Source organism: Hemicordylus capensis, chromosome 2 (assembly GCF_027244095.1).
Source record: "Hemicordylus capensis ecotype Gifberg chromosome 2, rHemCap1.1.pri, whole genome shotgun sequence".
NCBI lineage: Eukaryota > Metazoa > Chordata > Lepidosauria > Squamata > Cordylidae > Hemicordylus > Hemicordylus capensis.
Window position 1 is genome coordinate 349,695,154 of NC_069658.1, and position 24,929 is coordinate 349,720,082.

Here is a 24,929-nt window from a genome sequence, read left to right on the forward strand (position 1 = left end):
GCCCAGTTAGAGGAAAAGGAGGAAAGATACCACTAAGTCCAGCAGGATGCCAGCATGGATAACAGGTAATGTCAAGGAAGCCATAAAAGGGAAGAAGACTTCCTTCTGAAATTGAAAGGCTTGCCCAAATGAGGAGAACAGAAAGGAACACAAACTCTGGCAAAAGAAATGCAAGGTGACAATAAGGGAGGCAAAAAGAGAGTTTGAGGAACATTTAGCTAAAAGCATCAAGGGGAATAACAAAAACTTCTTTAAATACATCAGAAGCAGGAAACCTGCCAGGGAGGCAGTTGGACCATTAGACAATGAGGGAGTGAAAGGGATTATTAAGGAGGATATGGAGTTTGCAGAGAAGCTAAATGAGTTCTTTGCGTCTGACTTCACGGCAGAGGATACTGAGCATATACCTGTTCCTGAACCAGGCTTTTTGGGGATGGAGGCTAAAGAACTGAGTCAGATAGCAGTGACAAGAGATGATGTTCTAAACTGTCTGGAAAAACTGAAAACTAGCAAATCGCCAGGGCCAGACAGCATCCATTCAAGAGTCCTCAAAGAACTCAAAGGTGAAATTGCCGACCTCCTTGCTAAAATATATACTGTAACTTATCCCTGCAATCAGGCTCTGTACCAGAGGACTGGAAAGTAGCCAATATAACACTGATTTTCAAAAAGGGATCCAGGGGCGATCTGGGAAATTACAAGCCGGTTAGCTTAACGTCCGTTCCAGGCAAATTGATGGAAAACATCCTCAAGGATAAAATTGTAAAGCACCTAGAAGAACAGGCCCTGCTAGGAGAGAACCAGCGTGGCTTCCGCAAAGGTAAATCTTGCCTCACAAAACTTTTGGAGTTCTTTGAGAGTGTCAACAAGTGTGTGAATAAGGGTGATCCAGTTGACATAGTATACCTGGACTTCCAAAAAGCTTTCGACAAAGTTCCTCATCAAAGAATCCTGAGAAAATTTAGCAGTCATGGGATAAGGGAACAAGTACATATGTGGATTGCTAACTGGTTGAAAGACAGGAAACAGAGGATAGGTATAAATGGAAAGTTTTCACAATGGAGGGAAGTAAGAAGTGGGGGCCCCCAGGGATCTGTACTGTGCCTGGTACTTTTTAATTGATTCATAAATGATCTAGAAGTAGGGGTAAGCAGAGAGGTGCCAAATTTGCAGATGATACCAAACTCTTTCAGGTAGTGAAATCTAAAACAGATTGTGAGCAGCTCCAAAAGGATCTCTCCAAACTAGGAGAGTGGGCGACTAAATGGCAAATGAGGTTCAGTGTTGGCAAGTGTAAAGTGATGCACACTGGGGCGAAAAATCCCAACTTCAAGTACATGTTGATGGAATCTGAGCTGTTGGTGACTGACCAAGAGAGGGATCTTGGGGTCGTGGTGGACAGCTCGTTCAAAGTGTCAACTCAATGTGCGGCAGCTGTGGAAAAGGCCAATTCAGGGGCGTAACTATAATAGGGCAAGGGTTGTCTGGGGACCCACTGCCTGGGGGGGGGGGCATCAGAGGCAAGTCACATGACTGACTCCTCCAGCCACACACACACCCGGGCTTCCTTCAATTGTATTCATCCTCCAAAACTGATGTGAGTGTTAAGACCTGGCGCTACCAGAACAGCATGTCTTTCTCTAGTACCACATGAGCTGAGCTTCAGTGAGGGGGGTTCATTTTAAAATCTTGTCTCTAGGCCCACTCCAACCTTGCTACGCCCTTGGGCAAATTCTATTCTAGGGATCATTAGGAAGGGGATTGAAAAGAAAATTGCTAATATTATAATACCCTTATACACAACTATGGTGCGGCCACACCTGGAGTACTGTGTACAATTCTGGTCACCACATCTAAAAAAGGACATTGTAGAACTGGAAAAAGTGCAGAAGAGGGCAACCAAGATGATTAGGGGCCTAGAGCACCTTTCTTATGAGGCAAGGCTACAACACCTGGGACTATTTAGTTTAGAAAAAAGACGACTGCAGGGAGACATGTTAGAGGTCTATAAAGTCATGCATGGAGTGGAGAAAGTGGATAGAGAGAAATTCTTCTCCCTCTCACATAACACTAGAACCAGGTGTCATCCCATGAAATTGATTGCCAGGAAATTTAGGACCAACAAACAGAAGTATTTTTTCATACAATGCATAATCAACTTGTGGAATTCTCTGCCACAAGGTGTGGTGACAGCCAACAACCTGGATAGTTTTAATAGGGGTTTTGATAACTTCATGGAGGAGAGGTCTATCAACGGCTACTAGTTGGAGGAACATAGGCCACCTCCAGCCTCAAAGGCAAGATGCCTCTGAGTACCAGTTGCAGGGGAATAACAGCAGGAGAGAGGGCATGCCCTCAACTCCTGCTGCAGGCTTCCAGCGGCATCTGGTGGGCCACTGTGTGAAACAGGATGCTGGACTAGATGGGCCATGGGCCTGATCCAGCAGGGCTGTTCTTATATTCTTATATTCTTAAAATTGTTCCTTATCCCCAAAGGGCTCAAAATCTAAAAATGAAACAAAAGATAGACACCAGCAACAGCCACTGGAAGGATGTTGTGCTGGGTATGTACAGGGACAGTTGCTCTCCCCCTGCTAAATCAAGAGAATTGTAACTTTTAAAATGTTTGTCTTTGTTAAGGGACCAGTTTGGATTATATGTCTCTGGCCCATGACATTAAAGTACACCAAGTGTATTCCCACCATGACATCTTCTACAGTCGTCCCAGTACTCTCCCAGTGCATTCTCTTTTTTGTGAGGGAAGGCTATTCATCCAAATGGCAGCCCTATACATGCTCTTAAACTAGTTTTGTTTGGGGGGCGGGGGGGTTGGAGCATGTGTAGAGCTGCCATTTGGCAAAACAGGGCCCCCATGCATGATAAAGGGATGTGCTGAGAAGGCATCTGGATCAGTGTTCCCAGTAACAGGAATTCCCAAATGTTGTTGACCACCATTCCCAGCATCCTCAGCTGCAATGGCCATTGGCTGGGGATTATGGGAGTTGTAGTCAATGGGAGGAGGCAATGGTAAACCCCTCCTGTATTCTACCAAAGAAAACCACAGGGCGCTGTGAGCTCCATGAGTCAAAATCAACTTAATGGCATACTTTACCTTACCTTAGTCAACAACATCTGGGAATCCTTGTTATAGGGAGCACTGATCTGGCTATCACAGAAAATGCCACCATGGGCATGTACACAGTGCATCTCTTTTAACTGAGTGGGCCAGGGATGTATCATCTGAACCGACCCCTTGTGAGTTGAAGGAAAAAAATTGCACTCCAGAATCACAATAGATTTGACGATATTGGCTAGGAAGGACGTAGGTGACTGGTTCCAGCCTCGTGGTTCCAGTCCTTCCATACAGATTACAGCATCATAGAATCACATCACAATGAAGAAGCTCAATGAAGAAGAGGTGTACATAAATAGGGCCCTCCTCCCCCTTCTGCCTTCATCACCTGGACACCAAATTCACCACTATGGCTAATGAATCAAAATCATATTCTTACATGACAAATAATATTTTTCCTCTGAAGTCCTCTCCTGAAAATGTTCTCTCATGTATCGCTTGACAAATGACACCTGTATACATACTTACCAAACAGTCATGAGTCAGGGGGTGTTTTTAAGACATGTTCAGGCCCATTTCTATCATAGAATAACAGTCTTGTAAGTATACATATCCTAGGAAATGCTACCTCTATGGAATGAAATACAGAGAGAGAGTGGACAGGATCCAGACTATGTTAGTCATGACTATGTCCCATTGAAATTAATAGGGCTTAGGTTAATCACAACTAATTTATTTCATTGCTGCTTAGTCATGACTAACTTAACCATGACTAACTTAACCCTGCCCAGCAAAGCATATAAACCACTGGTCTTTCTACAATTAGATTTTGTCTGCTGTGATGCAAAGACATGATGCGCACTCAGGTAACCGAACTGCATCACACTGAGCAATCTTACTCTGGAATAGACTAGGTGTCTGTACTGTCCTGACAAATTGAAAGGATAAAGTAAAATAATACTGTGGTCATATGTATTACTTTATGCACGGGGAGAGAGAAAATTTGGGGATCTTTCTAACTGTATCAGTAACTGTATCAGTAGTTGAAACATGTAATAAAACAAATTACCTTGTGAAGGAAATTCCAGATAGGCTGCGATCTCATGTTACTAGACCTCAACAAGGAGTGTTTTCCTTTTTTTTCTTCCTACCCCAGTCCTATTCCCTCACTACTGTCAAAAGACTAGTACTGTAACTTCCACCAGCAAAAGAAAACAAATGAGGATATTCCCATAAACACTTCTGCTCATTTAACCTCCTTCTTATTAGACAATGCAATCTTCAGTGCTTCAGGGTATTTTTCCTTAATTTTACTGCAGGCACAGATCCAGCTTCTAAGAACTCTGCTGGACTAAAACAATCGCAACAAAGAAAGGTTTACTTCCCCCTCGCCTTACTCCATTTTCAGTGAAGAATAGCAGGCATGTTCAGATTACAGAAACCAAAAACCACACAGGTTGGACTTTTCTTTAAAGGAGATAAAACTTCATTGAGTACATGATTAGGTCCAATGCCAAAAAGATAATTGCGTGTGGGGGGGTGGGGTGTTTATATTATAAACACTGAGCTTTGGAGGCACAGACTAGCCCCTGCCTAGGGAAGCTGGTGAATGGTCTCTTGGCGGATTCAGAAGCAGCAAGTGCACATCATTCTTAGCTGGGCAGCCCACTGCACGGTATGTCAGCCATTGTTTCCTCCTCTTCTTCTTCTTCGGGTGGTTGGTCCTATCCCCTTTGGAATAGTCTGGGTAGCCAGAGAGGAGTAGTTTTGTGTCAACCCTGGATCTCTGAGATGTCCTAGCAATGTGCTTAACAGCAGCCAGAGACACTCTTACCCCCGGACCCTGGAGCCCCGGTACGTGGCCTCCAATGTCCGGGGGGCCTCCAAATGGCCAGGGGGCCTCCCACAGCCACCTTGTGCCCACTGCACCATGCCATACCTCCATTTTTGGTGGGGTTTTGCATAATTTAAGCTGCCATGTACATGGCCGAAAGGTGGCCGCCAAGGGGTGAGCCAAGCAGGCCTCGCCTCTTGTCACTTCCTCCCGGTGCTGGTGCCAGCTGGAGCAACTGCTGGGCCTGTCCGTTCAGCCCAGCGGCTCTTGATAACTGCAAGGCGCTCCAGTGCGCCTACACAGTTAAAATAGATCATTGCGAGTCTGTGATGTCACGGGCTTGGGACAATCTAGTTCAGTTGCGCAGGCACACTGGAGCTCCTCACAGTTATCAAGAGCCGCTGGGCCGAACGGACAGGAATTCGGGAAACCAGAATTGGAGGCAAGAAGGGACCCACAGTTTCCCTCCCTGAACTCCACCCTGAATATTCAGTTCAGAGTGGAGTTTGGGTGCTTCCAAGTCCAGTTCTGTGGCTCCATAGTGGTTATATACCAATGGTGGCACTGCAGTTTCAGCCCCACGGAGCCAGAGTTGAGGGAGGAAGCTCCTCCCTCACTCCTTCCCAATTGGCTGAGCAGGTTGTCCTTCAAGAAGGAAACCCGCACAGCTGGATTCCTTGCCTCTCTGCAGGCTCACTGACTGCAGAGAGAGACAGCACTCTTGCACGTCCGAAAGCAGATGGGAGAGTGGAGGGAGAGCGCGTGGAACTGCAGGTCCATTGGACGTGCAGTTCCACATTACATCTGAAAGGGGCTATTATCTCACTTCTGCTGCTCTCCCAAGAAGATTCAGGGAGGCAGACAAAGGATAAAATGTTGGAATAAGAGTTGACTTCTGCTTTTAAAAATTTTTATTGGTTTTTACAATATCTTTATTTCAACAGCTTCGCATTGATTGGCAATATTTCTGGATATGATAAATGACTGTGCACTTAGATCAGTGAATCAAGAAGCCAACAAAGGGGGAGTGGCCCTTGACCTTTTCCTATATCGTGCCCAGGATCTGGTGCAAGTTGTCAGTGTTGTCAAACCACTTAGGAACAGTAACTACAAATGTTGTATATGTTGTATAGGTAACATAGGTTACCTATAATATAGGTATTTCTAGAACAGATATTTCTAGAACAGGTATATGTTGCATAGATAAGAAGATTGGCCAGAATGCCCAATACTGTAACATTTAATTTAAAAAGAAAAAAGAAACTACCCAAAATGAGGGGATTAATTTAAAGTTGAAAGGGAGAGAAGGGCACCTGCCTGACCACAACATGTTGAACATGATTTCTTGGAATACTGTAATGTGTTCAGTTTTGATTCCTCCCATCTCAAAACAATATCATAGAGCTAGACAAGGTGCTGGGGAAAAATAACCAAAACGATCAAGGGCTGGAACACCTTCTCTTATATATAAAAAGGGATACAGCATTTGGAGGCTTTGAAGCTAGAAACAAGACAACTGGTGAGGAAACAGAGACATTATTGAGAGTTTTATTTGATTTTATTCCTTCCTTTTTCATAATTCTACAGCTCAGGGTCATCCAATAAAACTGATCAGCAGTATATTAGCAAGTATTTCTTCATACAATGCATAATTAATTTATTTCTAAAATGATGCCACAAGATGTTGACCATGTTCTGGAACAGCTTTAAAAGGGGGTTAGACAAATTCATAAAAGATAGGACTATCAGTGGCTATTGACTATGATGATTTAGAGGAACCTAACTATATTCAGAGGCAGTATGGTGTATATCTGGCTCTTGCTGGAATATCTCTTGCTGGTATTCTTTTTGGAATAAAAATAACAGAGGACAGTTACCATCTTCATAACATGTTTGAGGGCTTTCTGGAAGCATCTGGCTCACCTCTGCTGGAAACAGAATGGTGGACTAGATGGACCTTTTGTCTGATCCAGCAGAGCTCTTCTTATATTCTCTTTGCACTGGGCCCTAGTTCTACTGTCAGCTGGAAACATGCATGAACAGCACAAGGATACTGTAAAGGGGACCTATTATAGCAACTTCCTCTAACTCTATGGGAGGAGATCAGGCAAAGTTCCTCCTGTTTCTCCATCTTTTCCCTTCCTCTTCTCCATACTAAGGAGAAGTATGGAAGTATGGACTTCTTCACCTACACTGAAGAAGTCACTAAAGAAGCACAGTGGGCAGCAAAACTGCACTTAGCATTAGGGTTTTCAGGGGTGAACCACAATATTTTGCTGCCTGGTGTTAAGGGTAATAGGACACACACACAAACACACATCAGTGAGTCATACTGCCAAGGCAGTGATAGTGGCACAGAAGCACTCTTGGACCATGTCATCCAGTCAGGCAATGGTGGCAGGTCCATACCTACTACCTAGCTCACAGAAGTGGGTGAAGAGGAGGAAGAAGATGTATACCACAGCAGGGTGAGGAGTGGAAAATGAACTGCATGCCCCAGTGGGTTGAGGAATGGTGGATGGCAGCAAGCACAAGCAGGCCCATGGGGTTGTACCCATGGTGGCAGGGAGCTGACACTTGCCATACCTTGTGCCCATGCCTGCTACAAACATCTCACGCTGCCCCATGGAGGGGGCACTGCAATCGCCTGCCATTACCAGTACAAACGTCTAAGCTGTGAGTTGCCATAGATCAGGCTGTCTGTATGAAGTTACTAAATGTCAAAGGGGAAAAAAGAAATATCAATGAAAGCATGACAACTGAAACATACAAAAACTGCAATCTGTGGGCCTTGCAGGAAAAATAGCCAAAAGCCAAAGACCCTACTGCCTTTATTACCAATTAGAGTAGTTGAGTTCTCCAGAAGCTGTCAAGTTCTTTAACTCTTGAATTGCTTTTCTGTTGACCACTAATAATGTGACTATTTTCAAAGGCTCAATACTATTAGCTTATGTACTTCAAACGTCCACAAAGATGTCTGCTTATTGCTGAACATGAATCTTGTCTTTGCATTTGTTTATTAGGGGAACATACATAAACAACAATACAAGAGCAGCTGATGAAAAAAATATTTATCCCAATGTATTCCGATCATATCTTTTTCAAGGAATATTTTTTGTCTTGACTGCCTGGGAGAGATGCAAGATGTGTGTTCTTGCCAAGGCCCTAAGCCCTAAATACATTCAACGGAAAATGCAGAACCTAATTGTAGCATCTACTTAAAAGCGACTTTGCATGTTTGGTGAGTGGGATTTCTTTAAAATTGATGTTTACTGCTGAAATATAGCTCATGATCAGGGCCAGCCCATCCACTAGGCAGAACCAGGCAGTCACCTGGAGCGGCAAATCTTGGGGGGTGCAAGGCACTGCCACCATGAATAGCTGCCCTATTCACAACATGGCACCTGGGACAGTGGCGGTTAGGGCCCTGGAGAGGTGAGGAAAGAGATTATATCTTTTGAAATCTGCTGCCCCTCACTACTGCCCAGCTCTGAGCAGAGTCCACAGCCACCACATGCCCCATCACCGCATCTCACCTGGTTAATGTGCATGTGCCTAGCAAACCAGGCTGATCCTTCAAATGGCCGTCACACATGCGCATAAGAACCTACGAACAGCCCTGCTGGATCTAGTCCAGCATCCTGTTTCACACAGTAGCCCAGCAGATGCCCCTAAGAAGCCCACATGCCCTCTCACCCGCTGTTGCTCCCCTGCTACTGGTATTCAGCAGCATCTGGCCTCTGAGGTTGGAGGTGGCCTACAGACACCAGACTAGTAGTCATTGATAGAAATGTGTAGCATCAGGCAGGTGAGTGGCAGAAGTGGGGCACGCAGTGGGTGAGGACTCTGCACAGAGCTGGGCAGTGGCATGGGGTGATAGCAATGGTGTCACAAATCTTAAATGGTATAATCTCCTTCCTCACTGGCCCCCCACCCCAGCCAGCACCAGCTGTCAATTATGACTTTGGTGCCCCCTCCCCCCACATTCAGTTCAAATAATATTCTGCAGATTACAGAATATAATTGTGGAGGGGGCACCAAAGCCATACTTTGCCTAGGGTGCCAAAAAACCCTAGGACCATGATTCAGCAATAGGTGCCAACTGGGGGAGGACAAGCTACTTGTCTGGGAAGGCAACTGATCACCCTCACCCACCCACCCCCACTCTGGAACCACTTATGCCAGATTGTGGGTTCTGTACTTCAAAGAAACATCTGTACCAAAGTAACAGAAATGCAGTACCAAGAAAAGCTCAATGGCTTGGTGTGAAAGTTATGCAGTGTACATTTGTCAGTTTTTCCTTCTCTTATATATATTTTTCTGCCTCATCAGGTCATAGAGAGGGGCAAGGATCTAGGCATGACTCTGAACCTCAGCCTGACCCCTGGATATCCTACTCAGCCTCCCCTCTAGCATCTGCAAGTTCTACTTCACCAGGCATTGCCCCCACCCCCAAGCTTCCATGCCAACTTTGCAGCCAAAGGACAATAAATTTGCTTTAAAAAAAAAAAAAAGCTTGCTGTTGCTGAGATTATCTTAATGCTGAGTTCTGTGCCCAATAACAAAGTCCATACTTGCACAGAGTAACTGTAGAACTGCCATCATCATCATCATCATCATCATCATCATCATCATCATCACAACAACCATAGCATTACACTAAATACTGTGGCGCAATTCATTTTGTCCACCATAAGACTGGGTAGTATAACCTAAGATTAATAATGACCATCCATGACAAAAATGGCCACTAGTCTGCAGCTGTGTATGTGCTCTATACATAATACTGGAAAGGAAAAAAGCAACTCAGAGTGTGTGTAGGTCCTTAATATTAACACAAAGCATCCTACTTATTTACTAATAAGTAGGATGCATTGTGTTAATATTAAAGACCAACATTTTTTTTTCTTTCCAGTGTTATGTATAGAGCACATATACTGAATATGAAACTTAACAACTTTAAAATTTAAGCACATCTCACGAAGGAATCTTTAAAACGTAAGGCAGAAATTTGACTATTTAAATGGTTGCACAGTTGCAGTTTTGCGCTAAACACACAACACATCCCCCTTTGGAAATGTATCTTAACAACCAATCATTAGATTAGTCTCCCCTAGAGCTAATTTACAGTACTTCCCATGAAGCATGATTGAGAGATGAAAAGGCAAAATTTCCAGTGGAGCTATTAAGAATCCTCAGGGAGAGAATGAGGATTACATCCCTCATTATAGGCAAAGAGAGCAAGAAAAAGGATTATTAAATGAAAGTGAAATACCCTAGTGTGGGGTACAAACTATATTGTCTCACCATCCTTAATTGTATCACCAGACCTGGTACACATTAAATAGGCAGTTCATTAGCTACAAAGTCTGAGCAAGCTCATTTTCTAGGCTGCTCCAATGACTGCATGACCGGGTTGGATAAAAAATGCTGAAACAGCTATTTATGTTTTGTGGGGAAGAGGACAGGCAGTATGCAGTGAAATAGCTAGGTGGCCTTGGCAGACTCCTAGCAGCTACAGAAAACAGGACGAAGAGCATTAAGCACTCAATATATGTGACCCATTAATTAATGTATATATTACAAAATCAAGCAATAGGTTGCAATTAGAGCTGCCTCCTATGAAAAAAAATTCAAAAAATGTAATTACAGTAGGCAGATAGATATTTGCATCTTCTTCCCCCATTATCTCTGCCTTCATTTCCCTCCCTTTCCTACGCCATTTCCCTTGTGTTGATATCTAGATTGAAAGTTCCTCAGGACTGTCATCTCATTCTTCTTTGTAAAGCACCATGGACCTGGATGGAACTAAATAATAAATCACCATTATCCCAGCTGGAGGGCAAAATACATTGCAGGTATGTGGGCTTGATTTCCTACACCTCAGTCCTAAATACATTCTGTTTCAAAGCCGGAGTCAATTTATATGTGCAAGTCTGAGGTGGGGCAATACTCATATGATTTAGTGTGTTCTTTGGCATAGCAATCTTTGCTAAATTTCATACAAATGCTTCCCCGCATACAACAGGATGGCACATCCCCTAGTCCTGGAGCAACTCAGAAATGAAAATATGAATCAGCCCCAAGTAAACATGGAGTTTAGTGGAATATTCAAATAACTGTGCATAGAACACTTATTCACTTTTGGATTTAAAAAAATGAACTAGGACAGAGATCTCATTAGGAAGTCCCAAATGCAAAATCAAGGAGAAGTGTTGAAATATGTTGGCTGTAATTATTGTTTTCTGCCTGTCTTTCCTGTCTGTATATCTTTCCCCCTTCTCTCTCACAAAGTTCCCAGGATCACAAACCACACTGTAAAGTACCGCTTCATCATCTCCATGTTAATGTCTGTGTGTGATCATCTGTTTAAGGAAAAAGGGTGGGGGGGGGGTAAAGACTTTCTAATAATATAGTATAAACATTGATTTAAAGACAATTTTCCTCTCATTTATTTCACAGCTCCTTTAAGACAGCTGCTGTACTGCAACAGGGACTCCCAGCTGAACAGGAAATATGTTGTTAGCAGCCTGCATTAAACCAGTAGAATGCATTAATTTATGAGCAGTAGGTTTTTATTATTTGTACACGACCCTGATGTGTTGGGTAGTCTCTTGCACCAAAGCCTCTTGCACACTGTGTGTGCCATCCTAAATCAACCCACCCCCTATAGTCTCTTCATGGGTTGCTCTCTAGCTGGAGCAACCCATAAAATATTAATATTGTCATACCATCTAACAATCAACTAAAGCCCCACATGTGAATTCCATTTTCTTCTCTGTAAAGCAAATGGTGAGTGTGCAATTGGACTGTTCCTCATTTAATGACATTTATCTTCTTCATCCAATCCATATTGGGTACCCACATTTTATTTTGTATGCAAAGCAGGGGATAAGCTCAGATTTTGTTGTGGAGCCTATGATGCACTTGGGAGATTTATATACAAAGGTAGCTTTACCCCCTCACTTTGGGAAGATCTCTAGCCTTTGCAGATGCCATGACAGTGCTTAGCCTTCACACAATATATGGGAAGGAAGGAAGAAGTAAGCAGGTGCATCATTTGTCGCCAGGTTGTGGGCAGTGTCAGATGAAGAGACACAGGACCAAATTCTGAATCCATATCTCTGCCTCACCCTCTTCTTCCTGCAGCTCCACAACTCAAAAGAGTGGACATCTTTTTCCTGCTCCATCAATTCTACACAACCCTGAAATCTGGCATAGCATAAGAACAGCCCTGCTGAATCAGGCCCAAGGCCTATCTAGTCCAGCATCCAGTTGCCCATAGTGAATAACATATTCATTCTGCTCTTCATGGTTATGTAGGAATATTTTAAACTTCTCCACAACTGAAACATGGCCAATGCTTTTCCTTTGCCATGTCTGTACTGTGAAGAGTTGTACAGAAGCCTTGCATAGAGAACTGGATGTTTACATTTTCCATATGGAGGAACAGTCTACTAATTGCACCATATCATGACTTAGCTGGGACTCTAGAGTATATTCTAACAAAATAGTTAAAGTCAGTCCTGGTTCTGGGATTGTGTTTTACTTCAATTGCTTTCCATATTCATAATGTATTTATTCCAAAGAAATCCAGGAGTGCTTGAAAGTGAGGGGTGCCTTTAGTTTTAACCTGGATGTTCAGCTCCAGATATGCACTATAAAGCTTATAAAAATATGCACTGGAAATCCCCGCCACTCTGAAGACTTAACCCTGACTCCTAAATGCTATCCCAGATAGACAGGTCTTCTTACAATATTTTGGAAAGATGCTCAGGCTTGGACTTTGGAAAGTTTTCAGAGGGAAGAAGTTCCATAATTGGAGGTGGAATTAAACCAATAGTGTCCATTAATTTTTTTTAGTTCCTCCATAGGTTTTTATCTTTATACCACCTTTATTATAGGACACCAGAACTGAACTCTTGATATCTGAACCTAATGCAAAGATGCAGTCATTAAAAAGACAACTTCAGTTGATTTCTAAAATTGTAATAGTACCCATGGAAGATGGTCCCTAGGATATGTTGGATTTATGCTGTTTAGACTCCTGCCCACTTGGCTATTGAATTTAAAGATCTCTGAATATTTCATTTACTTGCACATGTAAGTAATAGAACATATTGCTGCCATAACCACATCAGGCTGGATTCTGGGCAGATTTTGATTTGTTTTCTGATTGACAGAAATCATATTCAATATATACTATGATCAAATTGATAGGGAATCTACATACTGATGATCCTCTGTACTCATCTCTTTAAAACAGGTAGTGCTTAACCATACATTATGTATATTTTATATATTTCCCTCTCCACCACTTCTGTCTCTGAATCATTGATGTTGCAAACACAACTTCAGACAAAATTGCTAATCTAGCTAAAGTGCAGAGCTGATAGGAACTGCCTGATTCACTTTTGTATGTAAAGGCCACGCCATTGCCTGGTTCCCGGGATTTAGGATGCCAGGAAGCTAGGGTTAAAATGTCAGGGCAAAACTGAAACCAATGAGTGGGGAGAGGGCCATAGGCCAATACAAACTGAAAACCCAATGAAAGTTAATTTTTCAGATTTAAACTAATTTTCATTCATCCTAAACACACTGAACGTGATCCAGAATAGGCACTCTTTAACCCACTGATTTCAATGGGTTGAAGAGTACCTAGCTCTGGGTTGGACTATAAAGTAAAGTTTCGCTGTCAAGTCAGTGTGTAGCCATTATTAAATCCCACTGATTTCAATAGACTTTCATTCCAATAACTGATACAACCAAGCACCATTCAAACCAATAAAAGTTTTGTCATACAGGTAGGAAGGGGTAAATAGATTGTACCCAGTGCACATAGAAACCACCACACTGATTTCCACAAATATAAATCAGTTTAAATCTATTTTCTTCCATTTCATTGGGCAACAGAGCAGTAAAGTAAATGGTACTATCCCTGACTTTAAACATATACATGGAATTGGGTGCAGTTGATTTCACAGGAACCTATTTTACATAATGGATATACAGGGTAATTAAACAGCTTAAATATAATCATTCAATCTAACTGGTTTGTAGTTAGTCCAGTTGGGCCGGCACTGAATCCTAACACTTCTGCTGCCATGGCTATATCTGCTGCAATAAAGGCATCATGGGAACTTGGGAATGCAAGTTGGAGAATAAGGACATAATTGTTTTAAATCCATTTTTAATTAAGTGTCTTGTGGACTCGCTCTCTCCACAACTGAGACTGGCAGCAACTAATTCTAAACATGTTTACTCAGAAACGAACACAATTAGGGGTTAGATTCAGGATTGCAGTGTGCAAGTCTTTGTTCAGTTTACCCTCTGCTAAATGAACAAAAGAGGCACCTTTTAAAGTGGTGATTCTCTTTATTTAGCAGGGGGAGAGCAACTGGCCCTATCCATCCCCCGCACAGCATCCCTCCAGTGGCTGTTGCTGGTGTCTATCTTCTGTTTCTTTTTTAGATTGTGAGCCCTTTGGGGACAGGGAGCCGGTCTGTTTGTTTGTTTATTTATTTATTTATTTATATGTAAACCACTTTGGGAACTTTTGCTGAAAAGCAGTTTATACATATTTGTCGTATTCGCAAATCTAAAACAAATTGAGATTGTCACGTGAAACAGCCTTAGGACACAAAGCCCTTCACCCAGAGCAAAACTCCAGCCTCTCTTTCAAGCTGGACATTGACCCGTTCGCGGTTAAATAGCCTCAAGGTTGTCCTATTGACGCCCCGGCGTCCTCAATCTCGCGAGAGCATGAAACGAAACTTATATACATTCAGCATAGAATCCAGGCAGCGAGTCCGTGGTGCATAGATAGCGGCAGCGGGCGCGAGGCCTTTTTAGTCATGCCAACAAGGCAGAGTCACAGAGTGTGTTTTTCCTTTCGCTGTGAAATTCATCATCATCACCACCAAACTCCTCAATAAAGTAAAAGGGAAATGAATTCTAGCTGTCTCTTTTTTTTTTCCTAACAGAGAAGGGGTGGGGGGTTATTGAGGGTCGGATAGCGGCTGTATTTAACCAGGTCCATACACCAATTAGATCAAGTCCCAATCCGGAGCAAACTAAACCTCGAGGTGGGAAGGAGGAGAGGCGCCTTCTCTTGATCTCACTTTAACGGGAAACAACAGGCACGCCACCAGCCCTCTTTTATTTCGTGTTCGTCCCCCCACCCCGCGCACCCTTCCTCGCCTATTAGGCCTCCCTTTCTGTATCCTGTTATTTAGCGATTTAATAAAAGGTCTTGCGGAGTTGAGAAACTGGAGGATTAGGCCTAGCAAGAGAAGGGAATCCCCCTCCTGTAAATCCCCAGGCAAAGACCTTGTTATCCACTGCCAGGGTGAGGGTCTCAATAATAATCATTCCCCGAGCAGGCAAGAAAAATGTTAATGTGTCTGTCACTACAATGGCGAGGCAGGAACGAGCAGGCGGCTGTGGCAGGGGAAGAAGGGGGTGCAATTTGAGCGTGCGGCGAGGGAAGGAAACGGAGGCAGCCAATTTGTAGACGCTGCGCCTCATCAGGGCCGCTCGGGGCCTCCTCCGTGCTTGGTTCCTGATTGGGAAAGGGGGAATAAAGGAAGGGGATCAAGGAGGCGGGGGCGGGCGGGCGAGAGCAGGGGCGGATAGCAGGCGATAGAAGAGATCGGTGTGTGCAAGGGAAAGGGAACGTGGCTCTGTAGCAGGCTGGCCAGACGGTCACTACTAAGATGGGCAAACAAACCTGCCCTCCTCTTTTGAGGCTCTCCCAGTAGCGAAAGCAGGGAAATCCGGTCTCAGTCGATGCCTGCATCAGCAGTTGGCACAACCCACAGCGCAGACACATACCTGAGTAGTGGATCCCTCTAGGGAGGGGAGGAAAATCACGGGGGGGGGCGGGTGGTTGGTATAGACCACACTGAGCGGAGAGTGTCGTTCAAGGCCAGAGGGCGAACCCAAAGGGTGAGTTTCTCCACCCCAAAACGCCCAGCTCTCGGTGCCTCCCGCGGCTTGGCTCCCTCGCCAGTGTTTGGTACCCTGGGTGACGTCAGCAGGAGCCGTCGAGATCGCCCGGAGAAAAGCCTAACGCCCCGGCCCAGGAAGCTCACTGCTCACTGCTGGACCCTGGAACCAGAGCAGGCGGGGCCAGCCCCTGCTGGGCCAAGAGCAACCCTTAGCTGGAGAGATCTGGAGGGAAGGGCCTCCTCCCTTCAAGGACCATCCGCCGGCTGGCCGCGCAGTGAGGGAGCCGAGTCTACATGGACCCTGGGCGTCGCACCAGAGCGCGCTGAGAGGTGGCCAGCAAGCCGACCGGTGGAATAGCCCGTCTCAGCTGGGATAATATACAGGGCGCCCCAGAAGATCGCTGCGCACGGGTAAGCGCCCCGCTTCGCGTGAGGGGGGAGAGGTGTGCAGAGTGCCGCTCCCTCAGAGCCTCTTGCCCACGACGGGGAGGTCGAAATTCTCCCTCAACCGTCCTGGGAAACTGGGCAAAGTCTCCGTCCTGGGAAACTCTTGCCCCCGCCCCGATCCCGGGCCGTACCTCTGCCCCACCTCTGGATCTCCCACCTAACCCTAGAGGGCAAGGTCCAAGTCTGGCCATCGGCGGGGGGGATCTGGAGTTCCTGCCCTACTTCAAGTCACTTCCTTCCTCTAGGACTAGTTCTCGGGCGAGGTGGGAAAGGAGAAGTTATCCTTGCTCCTTCTTTGCCGCAGACTCCGACTGCGGAGCCCCTCACCGTCTTGTCGGGTCGGCCGCTAGTTTGTAAACTGCGCAGCCTGGGCAGGAACCGTGTAGATCGCTGGGCAACCCTAACCCCACCCCATCTCGGCATGTTCCCAGTCAAAGCTGCCGTCGTCCCCGCGACTTCCCTGATTGCAGCCTGGTTTAGCCTTGAAGTTGCAAGTCCTTGACATCTTTATACCTTGTATAAATTCTCGAGGGCTTCTGCGCTTCGTCAAATCTGACAAATATGCCCGAAAATATAATTCCAAGGGGGTTACTTCATTTTGCATAGTGCACGACTGAAATCAAACGAGCACTTCTTGCTAAAGGGAGAACCTTGCGGGGGCTGCCTAGTATCAAAGTTGGAGGGACAATTTCATCTCCTGCACACGATGTATCAGCATGACAAGGAACACATTGGAACGTCGCTAATAAATGTTATATTTTTATGGAATTCGATTTTCTTTTTATGGCCGCAGCTACTTGATCTTGATGTATTAAAAAATATCCCGGGGATTCAAGTCTCTCTCGCAGTTTGAAAAGCCTACCCTAATACTTCACAGGTGTATTTTTTCTAGAGGTCATGTGACAATCGCTTACGATCCAAATGATTTTTTCAGAGTGCTATTTTATCTGCCAGACTCGAATAATTCGCCAAAAGCCTAAGATGATTGGGTTTTTTAAAAAACGGAAAATACATTACTCTAAAGAGAAATCAAGTAGAAACTGAAGCTTTGCAAAGATGGTGTCTTTTTGAGATACCTGAAATAAATATTTATTCCAGTGATATAAACCGAAATTAAGCATTTCAATAAACATACATAGAAATAAAGCTGTTCTTATTTAAATACCTAAACGGAAGTTATTTAATTGGGAATAAGAATCTGAATAAAAGTGTGTAGGAAATTAAACTGTGCTTACTAAAAACCGAAATGGAAGGGGGTTTTTTGCTATTAATATAGCTCCTCATATAACCATTAATATAATATTACTATAATCCGTTATTATATGCAAAGTATTTTACAGTAATTTGCTTCCTGCTGCAAAGATGAGGACGATCCGTGGTTCCCCATATTAGAAATCCATTCTCAGTGAGCACTATGTGCAATCTCCTCACAGAAGACAGAATATTTAAGTTTAAGCAGATTTACACGGTCCTAAATACCAACCCTTGTCTTGACAGTAAAGTGCCTTAGTTCGATGGAACTGACTTATTTGTAGCTCAGAGTTTGTTTAGAACTCTCATCTTAATTGGAACGAAGTCCCATTTCTATCAAGGGTACTTACTCTTAAAAGCATAGGTTCAAATCGGAGTGTGTGGAGTCCCCCACAATCAGTGTTAATCCAAACAAAACTCTACCTCAGATAGACTGTGAAGTGGGGTATTTCTTTCCTAGAAACAAAAACAGGCAACAACTGCCATGTTGGTTGGGATTGTGACAGCCTCACCACAAAATCCAAGTTCCACATATTATCTGTGCAACTCAGTGTCAAGTTCTAACTTCCTTTCTTATTTAAAAAGAACACAAAACACTTTTGGTCTGTCTCGTGTGTAGATGTGTATGTTAGTTGGCTTCCATTATAACTATTTGAGACACTATTGCAAGAGCAGGAATAATTTTCCTGTCGATCTATATTCGTAAACAGGTTCCCTCTCCCTCCCCCTCGCCTGCCCCCCTCTCTCACAAACACACACCCCTAAACACACTAAGAGAATCAGTCCCATTTCAGTCAATGAGACTTACTTCTGAGTAAACATACTTAGTATCGGGTTGCATGTCTACATTGCCTAACATTTGCAAAGTGCATTTGCCAAGTACATAAGGCACTGTGTGAACTGGCATGAAAAAGAAGGGCTTCCTGGGGAGTCACCTAAGATAAAGACAGTATTTCATTTCAGTATTCCACACTGCCCTTATATTCTGTTTTCTTGTGCAGCCACCCTCGCTAACCCCCGAATTCTGAACAGCTCAATCATAATCGCGGGGAGGGGGGAGTTGAAAAATAAGAAACTTTTACAAGCGTTTTATTTGAAGTATCTGACACGTTTTCATATAATAAATCCAGCATTTGACTATCTGAGTCATATCCAATGGCAAATCCATCCATGATTCCTCGGAAGCGAGTCCTACTGTGTTCAGTGGGACTTACTTCCAAGTAAGTGTGCAGACCTTACCTATGTGAATATCGTTCGGATCTGTGTGTGTTGCTGGGGATGCTCTTTGCTAAAATGTGCCATAAAAGGGAGTTGCTTACTTCCAAGTAAGCAACCTTTCCTTATTGCCTTATGAAAATAGTATTGACACCCTGGGTCGCTTGGAAGACCCATTGACAACAGTGTAACTTCCTTCCTAATAAATTCTGGGCATGATCCAGCCAAAGCAAAACAGTTTGATCTTGTACTGAATTCAGCGAAACCACATACTTAACATTCTCACTGAAATCCGTAAAAATTAGCTTGGACTAGTTCGGGCACATATCTTTAGGATGACAGCGTATAGTCCTCCATAGGGGTAATTCAGTGTACACATGCATTTTAAAGTAAATGTGCATTAAAATAAATTGTGGGGGGGAGGGTTGATGCCTTTTATTTCACTCTTCCAACAACAAATCGTATGCATTATTCTTCGAGTCCAACCCCGCGGCTGTTCGTTTACAGTTTGTTTTGTTGTCCACACAGATTGTATTATGGAACTGAGTCTGCCCAAGACTATCTCTCCCTATGTGGATTTAGGTAAGACGGTGTCTTTTCTATAGAGAAATTGGGACTAGGCCGCCGGGTGGGAGAGGGAGGTGGGGGTGGGAGAGGCTTCCTGAGCGCCCTGAGTATTAGATCTGCGTCATTTTTAATACTCTAGTAAAGTCTGATGAGCCTTTTGCTGGACGGATTCCTGAAGACACTAATTGAAACTTGTTCCTTTTATTTGCTTTCACCCTCCTCCTATCTATAACCCTGCGTGTGCAGCCGATTAGCTCTGCTCCCCACGCCCTTTAAGGGAATATTTGACTCCCCTCACCCTGCCCCCTTTCTCCCAGTCGCTACTTGTCTTAAGAGACAGCAGTTCTTACAATAAAACTGTGAAGACGTCACCTCTTATCTCGCTTATTTCTCGGTCGTGTTGTTTGTTTTCTCGACCATGGCTGAAGGAAGATAATGACTGGAGCGGAGCTGACACGGGTGGATTTGGAAGTATACAGTTCTGTGGATTTCTCACTTCCATGGATGCGTGTTTAGTTAGGATGGGGCCGTTATTTGGAAGCTTCGCTGAAATCCGTGGGCGCGATCCCCCAGGCCCATAGGATTCAGTAGAGTCTTGTGACACCTTAAAGACTAACATCTTTGTTAGACTAGCATAAGTTTAAGCAGTTACATGGTGTGCACGACTGCAGTCCCTGTGGGTCGCTTTTCGTAGTGTTTCAGCTTGATTTTCAACAGCTGAAAGCGTCTATATAAACGCTTTCCAGAGCAAACGTACATCTTGATCTGTGGCTAATTTCAAAGGCGAAAGAGTTAAGTAGGTTCCCTTGTCGGATCCGCAAATAGCTGTCTTGTGAATCGAGCTGTCTGATTCCCTTTGCAATGTTTGTCATCGTGACTATGAATATCGGTCCTTGCGATTTTCCTCACCAGAATCATCCGGTGTGTGGGGTGGGGTGGGGTGTGTGCATTCTGGGCTTAAAACAAGAGAGAGAGTTGATCCTTCACAAAGGTTAATTATTTGTCTGATTTTGTAGTTTGAAACAGGAAATATCCTGGCTTTAGCAAGCTTCAGAGCTACTCTGAGCACATTAAAAGCACTGTGCATTATTAGAATACTTCAGCCTTTCAGGAAATGTCCTGTTTAGGGGAAATGTGGTTTCCCTCCCCCCCCCCCTTCAAAATACTGCCAATAATTAAGAGGCTGCTGGAATGAAACAAGGACAGGGAGAGGGAGAGAAAAGCACTGAGATGGGGGGGGAGGGGGAGAGAGAGAGAGAGAACGCAGTGGAGTTAAAACCCAAATGGAAACATAATCTCAAATGGCTCCGGTTGCAGCTTCTTTTTCGGCTTTGGAAGATGCCCTCACGAAGGAGGGGGCCTGGTTCCTGGACCTTTGATTACAATGGATCAGAGGCATCTTTTTGATTCCACAAAAAAGGCACCCAATTCAGATGAAGAGCTGCCTTAGGTAACATGAGCAGGCTGGTTAACTAACTCCTCTGGCCCTTTCTCCATCAATTAATCTGAAAAGCATGTTCGCAGGAGGGCGTATGGTTCTCTGACCTGCCTCCCCTGCCGCTTCCGATTCTTCCCTCCTCTCCTTCCTACTCTGGTGCCTCCGCCCCCGAACCCCTTGTAGCGATTCAGCCCTAGGAGGACTACAATTCATTGACCTGTTGGGTCCTACTAGAATCAGTAGAGCGGCTCTGAACTAAGTGGACCGCCCAGAGAAAATGCTCTGCACAGTTGCTTTGGCGTAAATCCCATCAGAACGAGTGAGGCTTACTTTGGAGTAAGGATGCATAGGAGCGAGTTGCAAGGGCTTCGAAGTCAGAATGCAATCCTTTTGAATACAGCCCAGAGCAGCAAATAAACCCCAAACCCATCAACAGGCCCCATCAGTTGCGGGCTCGATTCCCTGAGCGCGTTGGCTCTGAATTCAATGGGTTTCCCTCCCATAGAAAACGTGACTGGGATTCCACCCCTAAACAACGCTTGGGAATAAATCCCAAGAAAGTGATATTGATTTGTCACAATTAAACATTTCTGTCTCAGTGATTTCAGTGGGAGAGACTTGGGTGGTGACTCCCACTGAAAAACCTCGGTGCTGTAAGGCTGTTGTTGTTGTTGTTGTTTCCCAAGGTGTGATGAGTTGTTTTCCCAAGCTGTATAATGAGTACGAACTAGAATGAAATGCTAAAGAGTTTTAAAACAATAGAAGACTGAACATACAAAAGCAAATGAGACCAAGATAATAACCGGTGAGAGTCTGCTAAATGTTTACGAAACGGTCATCCGGCGCTACAGCTTTCTCTGCTTGTTTGCACAAGTGTACTTTTCACATCATATGTGTTTTATAGTTCACATTTAGCAGACTCACCGTTGCTTTAGACGTTTGTTTACACCATGTCTCATTTGAGTTCTACCCCATCTTCTTTGCACTTCGTTGTTGTATCCCAAGCATATTGACTCCAGTGTGATTTCTTCAGGAGCCAGTCGGGCCTACTTTGTTTAGCATCTGGATGGATGCTGAAACCCCTCGTCTTCTTCCTTAGGATCAGGTCCCGGCCCCTCTGAAAAGAAATGAGACTTATCAAGCTTTCTGTGACATGTTTTGTCCCAGCAGAGTTCATGCTTTGCAGCGATCTCATTTCTCTACGTCCTGAATGTGTCAGGATCGGTACAGAAGAGAGACTACATTCTGGGGAGGACACTAGAGGAGGCCGGCAAGCTCAGCCCGCGTGTTTGGGCGGCCTTGGAGGTCTGCAGTTCAACAGGCGCGCCTTGGGCGGACGCTTGTCCCGACGCCAAGCGGAAAACTCCGTCGACTTTCCTGAACAGCAGGAGGAGGGGGGGGAGGGGGAGGGGGGGAGGGTTCCTTTCTTCCCAGCTTTGGAAAGCCTGCTAAAGGCAAAGGAACAGCCACGGTTCCGGCAGCCAGTTGCTGCTCTTCGGAAAAGCCTTGGGGTGTCATTTGTATCTGTCAGGAGAAATTAAGCTGGCAATGTTTTTAGCCCAGGTTTTTGTCAACTCTCCCAACGTTTGGTTCAGGGCTGCTGCTTTATTATTAAAGTCCCATCATTTGTTTGGACAGTAATATATGAAGGACTTTGCATCCACGGGTCTCCGGCGGTGCCGCCTCATCGCATTACAGTCAAAGTTTCATATGGGCGGTCCAGGCACATATGAAAGTGAAGCCACGCTCTTGTCCTTGGGCGTGTATTGTTGCCAATGTCTGAAGGAGCCCGTCTTTTTTTTTTCTAGAAATTGGACTGTTTTGCAAAATGAATTGGGGCGGGGGGTCCGAGAGAGAGAGGTAGGTGGTCCCATTCCCTGCCCATTTACTTAAGTAATCTGGGTTTTCTAGGTTGAATGTATCCTCCACTTGTGGGATTTAGAGCTGGAATGTCGCTTGAGCAGATCGCCCAGAGGCAGTTTCGCAGACCAAACTCCCAAGCCGATTCTTTTGTTCGTGTCCCCCTTTTCCCTTATACTTCAAAAGGGGTAAAGGGAGGAGGAGGCCACTTCTTTGGAGCGTAATGACGGGGTGGGGGTGGGGATTACTAAAATCCCGTTGTCTGCGTGGAGGCTGATCTGTCGGCTACAAGCGTCGGAATGGGTTTGATCTTGGAGGAGCTTAGCCTTTCTCACGTGTGTCGATATCTCGCCGATGGCCTGGTGCACACCCAAGAGGAAAACTCTCCTTCCTTGTGAAGGAGGCGGGGAGGGCAGGTGACGGGCAGCCCCTGTAACTTGCCACCTTCTTCTAAGCGATTGAGCATGCAGCCTGTGTGGCTCCTAGCCCCCCTCCCCCCACCTCTGGACGAGGGCCCTCAAACTACTGCTCGCTGTTTGGCTGCCAGTAACCAGGCGGTGGCCACTACAGCAGCAAGCGGGGCGAGTAACGGACTAGAAAGCTTCCCATGGCCCTCAATCCGCCGCCCCACGGAAACGGGCCGGCTGTATCAGTGGCTGTGGGTAGTGGCGCTCTTACCCCAGGACTTCAGGGCTGAGGTCCAGGGCCTCCACACCCCCTAAGGGCCATCAAATCCTCTTCAGTTTGTCCTGGGTGGTGTGGTCAACGCTGGCCCGCACTGTACCAGCTGCCTGAGGGTGATTGTGACCTGCGCTGGGTGCTTTCGAGACAGAGGGGGGCGTGGGGAAAGAAATAGATGGGGTGGGGATATGTTAGATTGCGTGTTGAAATGTGCCCGCTAATGCATACTTGCATACATATACCCATTTTATATTCTTACGTTCCTGTGAGCAGTTGCTGTTTGGGCCCTCAAGAACCCACATGTTACAAAATACTACGTGTCACGGCGGGGGTGTGGGGTGGGTGATGCTTTACTTGCAGGGGACGGCTCCAGCTGGGCGGGGGGCTCCAAAGGCCTTTAGGTCCAGACTCCCGAGGTGCCCCTCTGACCACCAGACCCGCCCCTCCCCAGAAAGCACTCTAGCGCGGTTCCCCTCCCTGTGCCTTCTTCCCTTCACTGCCCCATCACATCACCTGGGAGAGCGGCTCGCCCGTTCTAACCCCAAAGGACTGCGGGGCACTTATGGGGGGGGGGGGGAGGGTCTTCCTCCGCCCCCGCCCCGCAGCCCCACACACCCTCACACACACCAGTCTCCTTCAAGCTGCCCACCTCTTGCTCTTCGCTTGACTTTGGCACCTCCGTCGCCGGGTATTTTTTCTTCTTCCCCAAACGGCTCGGGGAGCCGTTTTATTGTCCCACGTAAAACAAAATGCTCTATAAAATCTGCCTGGCCCTGGACTGCTGCCACGGAGGTGGACGCTGGGGACACCTCGAGCCCTGGCAGCCGCCGACGCCGCCTCCCCCTCTAGCATCCCCTCTGGCGAAGAGTCCGCCTGCAAGGGCCAAAGGAGCGGAGTCGCTTCCAAGGACAGGCTGTTTTGATCGGTTTCGCATCCTCCACCCTTTCGCGCCCGAGCCTTCCTAGAAAAGGGCGGCTGTGGTGCCGGGGAAGTGCCGCGCTGTCGGCACTAGACTAGAGAGGCCAGATTCGGTGGCAATTCGGAGTGACAAACAGCTCTTGTCTTGAGGACTGGGAGAAAGCGGCCAGCGGGCCATTAGAATTGCCGCCAAAGTTTATTAGAATTCACACACACACACACCCCTGCACTTTATTAAACACCCAGGGATACAGATCGATGAGCACAAATGACATTTGTCTTGAAGGACAGAATATTTGATACCCATTCTAAAAACACCCGTTCAGTGGGCTTGATGACTTTACACACCCTGATCGATCCCAAACAAATGATTCCAAAACAGATTTCAGCGAGTTCGTGAAGAACCATCTAGCGCCTCAATGAGGTCAGGAGTCGGGTCACTCCCGCCGGGTCACTATCGAACTGTGATAGGTGGGCACTGAGTATTGTGGTCTGTCGGGACTTCACTTCCGAGTGAAGGTGCGCAGGAGCGGACCGCATCCAGCTCTTTCTGGCCTGAGGTTTGTACTATGTAGGCTGTGGATCGGCAGGTCATGTCTGTGAGTGACTGGCGTTGTTGCATCAGCACTTGGGAAAGTGTGGTTGTTTTTTTAATCCCGCTTGATTTCGTGCTCTGGGACGTAAATTTCTTGCACG

At 45.6% G+C, this 24,929-nt stretch overlaps 1 protein-coding gene across 1 annotated transcript in view; it reads left to right on the forward strand.

Moving 5' to 3' along the window:
- Positions 1 to 15,985: 15,985 nt before the first annotated feature.
- Positions 15,986 to 24,929, forward strand: part of PITX1 (paired like homeodomain 1) — a 43,694-nt gene continuing 34,750 nt past the window's right edge. The window contains exons 1-2 of the mRNA XM_053298187.1: positions 15,986 to 16,267; positions 19,298 to 19,351. Of these exons, the coding sequence (XP_053154162.1) occupies positions 19,306 to 19,351 (46 nt within the window). The 5' untranslated portion in view covers positions 15,986 to 16,267; positions 19,298 to 19,305. The remainder of the gene's footprint in view (positions 16,268 to 19,297; positions 19,352 to 24,929) is intronic.